We start from the raw sequence: 7,002 nt of genomic DNA on the forward strand, positions 1-7,002 counted from the left end.
CTTCCACCAAATAAATTCCATTCAGGAAGAATATTTTTTCATTGTTGAATCCCAGGCCCTACCACAGTAACTGCAAAATACTCTGTGCTCAATAAACACTTGTTGAATGAATGAGTGAAGAAAGCAAGTCAATGGCAACAAAATAGAAAGAAATGGATAGATATGAGAGAATCTTTATTTGGTAGTATTTGACAACTTATTGAAGGAAGGGACGAAGAGAGATTTCAGCAAAATTATCTTTTTCCATTTGATGCTTGGTGACTAGGTATATTTTGGACAAATCTACTGGAATAGTGCACATCGATAGGCATCTGTTTGAAAAGATTTAAGAACGAGTGTAATTTCTGAACTTTTTGAATTTTAGAATTGCAGGTAAGAAGTTTGTGTCTTTGACTTACTAGACCTCATTTTCAGTAATAAGAAGATTTCTATTTATATCTGAAAGAATCTTTCTGATGATTTTTCCTTTCTCCTTTTCAGGTAATGAACCTCAATTGCTCCTTGTGGCAGGACAATAGCATGTCTGTCAAACTCTTTGCATTTACCAAATTCTCTGAGGTCACTGAACAATGTTTCCTTTTATTTACCCTCGTCCTACTCATGTTCTTAACATCACTGACAGGCAATGCTCTCATAGCCCTTGCCATCTGGACCAACCCAGTCCTCCACACACCCATGTACTTCTTCCTGACCAACTTGTCTATCTTGGAGATTGGCTACACTTGCTCAATCATACCCAAAATGCTGCAGAGCCTCGTGAGTGAGGCCCGAGGAATCTCTTGGGAGGGTTGTGCTATGCAGATGTTTTTCTTTTCATTATTTGGTATCAGTGAGTGCTGTCTTTTGGCAGCCATGGCTTATGACCGCTATGTGGCCATATGCTCCCCACTTCACTATGCAGCACGAATGAGTCGTGAAGTGTGTGCTCAGTTGGCAATGGTTTCTTGGGGAGTGGGATGTGTGGTAAGCTTAGGGCAGACCAACAATATTTTCTCCTTGGACTTCTGTGGCCCTTGTGAAATAGACCACTTCTTCTGTGACCTCCCCCCTATCCTGGCACTCGCTTGTGGGGATACATCCCATAATGAAGCTGCAGTCTTTGTCGTGGCTGTCCTTTGCATTTCTAGCCCATTTTTACTAATTGTTGCCTCGTATGGCAGAATTGTAGCTGCTGTGCTGTTCATGCCCTCACCTGAAGGCCGCCAGAAAGCTCTTTCTACCTGTTCTTCCCACCTGGTTGTAGTTACACTGTTCTATGGCTCAGCTTCTGTCACCTACTTGAGGCCCAAGGCTACCCATTCACCAGGAATAGATAAACTCCTAGCCCTCTTCTATACAGTGGTCACATCCATGCTCAACCCCATCATCTATAGTTTAAGGAACAAGGAAGTCAAGGCAGCTCTACAGAGAACCATAGCTGGGAAAAAAGTTTTGACTCCTGAGTAGATACTAGAGATCCATGCAAATCTACTCTTTGGAAAAGATGCACACACAACTCAAGAGTAAAGCAAGAAAGAAACAAAAAGTGCACTTTCACCTGTCTTGTCATGTGATTCTTTAATAACCATGATTGCAAATTTTGGGGACATCTCTGTACTCAGAGCTAAAGTTCTGACTGCCAAATTCTGGAAGGAAGTTGTTTACAAAAGAGTTTTATAGGTGAGTCCAACACTAGACAGGTTTTCCAAAATATTTTAGTCTAGGCTTAGTGTATAAATTGCCAGATTATATCTCAGAAGCCTGGCAAATTCTGAATCTGTACTCTTAGGAATTTTCTAGCCCCTGAGGAGCCAATCCAACTTCTGCCCTGGTCACTGAGGGTAGTGTTCCCACATATGTCTGTCCCACATGAACCTTAATTCCCTACTAATTCTATGAAGTGCATTGTTTCCTTCCATAAAAAAAATATTTTAATACTTCAACATTAATTATTGGTTTGTAGTATATGGTTAAATTCATTTAGTATGTGTACTGTTAAAAAATGTAAACATTCAAAAAAACAAACTCATGTTTCCTAGGTATTTGTTGCAGAATATTAAAAGAAATTTTTATTGAGAATCTCCATGGTGAAAATATTTTTAATAACAAAGAGAAATCATATTTAAATTTAAGAATGGAAGAAGAAAATTAACTAATAATATAAATAATTTTAAAGATTTTTATGTAATTAAAAAAATTTACGTATGTGCAGATGAAGCCTGACTCAATATTTTTGGAAATCATCCCAAAACTTGCTCTTAAAAGAAATGAACATGGTTACAACACAATCCAGTAGCCCCTATAGAGACATTGCCTTGGAATAGAACATCTACTTCTCAGGGAGGGGCTGTGTTAGCACTTGATCTATGAAGGATTAATAACTACTCCTACAACAGTTGCAATGTGAGAAAGAGTGGAGAACTGTGACTGCTACATGACTTAATATTATCCCCCAAACGCAGAGTTAATCTTCTCTTACTGGTCAAAGGGTAAAAACTTTCAGTTATAAGATAGTAAGTTCTGGAGATCTAATGTACAGCATGCGACTATAGTTAATTATACTGTATTGTTTACTTGAAATTCACTAAGAGAGTAGATCTTTACTGTTCTCATTACACACACACAAATGATAACTATGAATGTGTCTTTTAACTTGATTGTGGTAATCACTTCACAATGGATATGTATATCAAATCATCGTGTTTTACGCTTTAAATATATGTAATTTTATTTGTTAATTATACCTTAACGAAGCTGAAAAGAAAAAGAAAAGACTGGCATAATTCTACTCTCAGGAGATAGTAATGATGTTCACTAATGACCAAGATGTGTGTTTTGCCAGATATTACTATTTTACCAAAAACTGTTCAGTTCATTCATTTAAACATAATATATTGTGATTTTTATTTACATGTGCATAGTGTAATTAACAATGGAAATAACCTTAATGTGCAAAAATAACTTATTGGTTAAAAATTATGTTACAGGAACAGGCGAGAATTTTAGACAGGCACTAAAGATGATAATTTGTAAGTGTGTTTATTAATCTAGAAGAACTATTTATTAGGTATTAAAGCAATTTAAAAATAATTTGTATACTATGAACACTTTCCTTTAGTTTTATAAGTTTGAAAGGATGAAAATGAAATATTAACAGTATATTCTCTAGGCATTCATATTACCAGCAATTTTTTTATTATCTATTTCTAAGGTTCATGTATTTCATGTGTAATACAAATATTAAAGTATTTAATGGTAAACGTTTTTCTTAAGATAAATATAATACATAGTTTTCACAGAAAATTTATAGAACAGAAGTCTAATTATTAAAATTTAATTTACTTATGTTCTTTCAATCCAGAATAACCAATGAAAATACTTAATTTATTTTATTTTAGCCTTTTTATTTCTGCTAACCATATACACACAGTCACTTCTCCTGACAGATTATGTTATGAAAATATATACTGTTTAGAAAGCAGTTGAATATATGAAAAGCACCAAAAATGCATCTTTTAGAGTATCTTGTTTACTGTATTAAATAAGTACATTACCATTAATCAACTTTCCTTCAATATTTTCTCTATGAAATATTCCTGACTATTGATAATAGTTAGAAATCCCTTACTAACTTTGATCTTCAAACTCTGTCCCCTTTGGTTTCAAAGAGCCTTTGGAGTACATTTTCCTCAACGCTAGTTATAATTACACCAACAACAGTAATGATAAGTACCATTTACTGAATTCTGAATACATAAAAAGGACAGTGCTAGCTCATTAAATGTATTGTCTAATTTGACTTTCAAAACCATTGTACTATTATTGTCTTCATTGTACACACGCAGAAACCAAGGAACAGAAGCCTGGAGCAGCTCATCCCCACTAGTGAAATAGGGACCAGTATTCAGTCTAGGCAATCTGGTTTCCGAACCCAGGATGTGAGGCTCTATTCCATGATTTCTGAGAAGGCTTATTCCTTTAATTCTGATTCCCTGCATTTTTTGTCCTCAAGATAGACAAGACTGAAAAGGAGCAAATTGATCCAGAGAATGTCTCTATTAGGAATATGCATTGCTAGTTTTAGGCTTCTTTCTAACCAGTGAGATTTTTTTGGCTGAGTTTATTTTTCTTTTTGAAAGTCTCTCCTTTGGTTTTACTATCTTTACTTTTATAACCTCTATTTAGTTTTAATTTTTTTTTTTTGAGGAAGATTAGCCCTGAGCTAACTGCTGCCAATCCTCCTCTTTTTGCTGAGGAAGACTGGCCCTGAGTTAACATCCATGCCCATCTTCCTCTACTTTATATGTGGGACGCCTACCACAGCATGGCTTGCCAAGCAGTGCCATGTCTGCACCCGGGATTTGAACCAGCGAACCCCGGGCTGCTGAAGCAGAACCTACACACCTAACCGCTCCGCCACTGGGCCGCCCTCTCTACTTAGTTTATTAAACTATGAGTTTACCAAATGAAAATCATGGATTAATATATGGTTGTTAAAATCGAAATACTTAGTTGTTAATTCTCACTTTTCTTGCTAAGGTAATAAAAGGAAATATATTAATGATTTTGTTTCAGCATCCCATATCCAGTTCCTAGGTTGCACACAGGTACTTGAACCAGGATAAGTTCTAAGCACAGGATAATCAGGCTCCCCAAATTCTGACTATGTTGTTTCCTACAAGTAGTGTCACAACAATGAGAAGATTCATTAACACCTTTCATCACCCCAATAGCTTTGTTCTGGTGGGCTTCTCTGAATGGCCCAGGCTAGAAACAGTTCTTTTTCTGGTCATCTCTGTTTTCTATATATTGACTCTCCTTGGGAATTCAGCCATCATTATCTTGTCGCGCCTTGATCCCAGACTCCATACCCCCATGTATTTCTTTCTGGCTAATCTCTCTTTTTTGGATCTCTGCTATACTAACTCCACTGTCCCCCAGATGTTGGTAAATGTACAGAGCCACCAACCACATAGGATGCATAGCTCAATCTTCCTTGGTTTAGGATCCACTGAATGTGTACTTCTCTCAGTAATGGGCTTTGATCGTTATGTAGCTACCTGCCAGCCTCTCCATTACACAGTTATCGTGCATTTTTGGCTATGCCAACAACTGGCAACAGTGGCTTGGGTAACAGGTTTCAGCAACTCCCAGTGCAAACGGGTTGACTTTCTTGTTACCTCATTGTGGTCAGTATCAGGTGGAGAATTTCTTCTGTGAGATAACTGCCATGCTTCAATTATCATGTGTTGACACATGGATCAATGAAGAGGAGATATATGTGGCCGTGCTGGCCATAACAGTTATCCAAGATGGATTAATTCTATTCTCTCACATCAACACTGTCAGAGCAGTAGCAAGGACCAAATCTTCTGAGGGTCGCAGGAAAGCCATCAACACATGTGGGTCTCATCTGCTGGTGGTCATTATGTTCTATGGCTCTGCCATTAGTGGTTATGCATATATGGCACCTAAGAGCAACTCAGCCAAACTGAAGGGCAAGCTTCTTGCACTCTTCTAGGGACCTATAACTCCAATGCTCAACCCTCTTATCTACACCTTGAGAAATAAGGATGTTAACAGAACAGTAAAAAAGCTACTGAGGTGAGAGCAGAGCAAAGATGGAACATGGCTTAGGAGAATGTAGTCCTCTTACAATTCAAATTCCAGACTCTCAGACTGCCTATGGCCAACTGCCATCATTCCTCTCACTCCCAAATAACAATGGTTGATTGTTACTATTATTACCTATGTACTTCATAGGATTTAAAGTATTGATTATTGTAGTAACGAAACATTATCTAAAAATAGATAATGAATATTCATAGATTTTAGTAAAATAATTGCATTGTTGTTACTGTTGTCTTTTCTAATGAAGTTTTAAAATTAATGACCAAATAGGATTTCTTGTCACACAGCACATTAAAATTGATGATTCAGGGGCCAGTCCTTGGCCAAGTGGTTAAGTTCTCGTACTCCGCTTCTGCGGCCCAGGGTTTCGCCGGGTTGGATCCTGGGCACAGACGTGGCACCACTGAGGCTTGAAATTGCTCAATTATGCTACAAAATTAGCAAAATGCACTTATAGATAATCAAAAGGAAACTTCATTTCTTCATTTCACATTTTTTTATGTTGTTAATATAGCTGTTGTAAATCTAATCTAATTTTAATCAATATTGGGAAAAGACACCCTCAGGGAGCCAAGTGCATGCTGTGGTCATCAACAATGTTCTGGAGAAAAAGAAGTTCACGTAGAGAAAGCTCTGAGCAGTACCTCTGCCTATTTGTTCACTTATCCCATCCTTCTAGCAGCCTCTTTTAGCATTTTTCTTTAATTCTGCTCATCATCCTATGGAAGTTTTTCTTTCTGGCTCATATATGGAAAGCATTTATGTCTCCTGGTAACAGCCTTTGATCTAAAAACATCTTGTTGTCCAATCAGTATATATTTTATTCTTGGTGCTCAATCATCTTTATCAGCAGTATCACAGCTGTTCTCACCAGGCCAAATGGAAAAATAGAAATTTTTCTCCAAACGGAATGGCAAGAAATCGTATAGTTTCTGTCCACAGGATAGATGTCTTCAATATCATATTTTACAGATTCTACATTATATGTAACGGCTGCTGGATGAGAAGTCTACCTCTAGGGCAAAGTATCTGGGCTTGACACACTTAAGAGTCTCTTGCATATACTGTGAAAATAACTAAATATCTGAGAGAACGTTCCTATCAGTGATATATCTCATTAAATTTTAATCATTCTTTTCTTACCTTCTTGTGCAAATTATGTTGTTCACATTGGGAAAAGAGGGGAAAAAATAGACTGAGGATTCATCTGATGGAATATACAGCAGAAAAATACGAAAAACCATCTACAGTAAAGATTATAAAGCAGTAGGTCATTTTATTACTAGTGACATATTTGTCCTTTCCAAATATATTTGAATAGTGGAAATATAGTTCTTTTTCTCACAAAGAATATGACCTGCTTGAAGATGTGATAAAATGTCTATGATCTTT

The 7,002-nt window shown here is 36.7% G+C and overlaps 1 protein-coding gene and 1 pseudogene across 1 annotated transcript; both read left to right on the top strand.

The window, feature by feature from the left end:
- The first annotated feature begins 483 nt into the window (after positions 1 to 483).
- On the top strand, positions 484 to 1,446 carry OR10AL44 (olfactory receptor family 10 subfamily AL member 44). Its single transcript, XM_001491261.3, has one exon. It carries the CDS (start codon positions 484 to 486, stop codon positions 1,444 to 1,446), a length of 963 nt encoding a protein of 320 aa, XP_001491311.3.
- OR2Y18P (olfactory receptor family 2 subfamily Y member 18, pseudogene) lies at positions 4,675 to 5,587 on the top strand (annotated as a pseudogene).

This window comes from Equus caballus, chromosome 20 (genome assembly GCF_041296265.1).
Source record: "Equus caballus isolate H_3958 breed thoroughbred chromosome 20, TB-T2T, whole genome shotgun sequence".
NCBI lineage: Eukaryota > Metazoa > Chordata > Mammalia > Perissodactyla > Equidae > Equus > Equus caballus.

Bases quoted from the DNA above. Each gene is read 5' to 3' on its own strand.
- OR10AL44 (XM_001491261.3), top strand. From the start codon at position 484: ATGAACCTCAATTGCTCCTTGTGGCAGGACAATAGCATGTCTGTCAAA.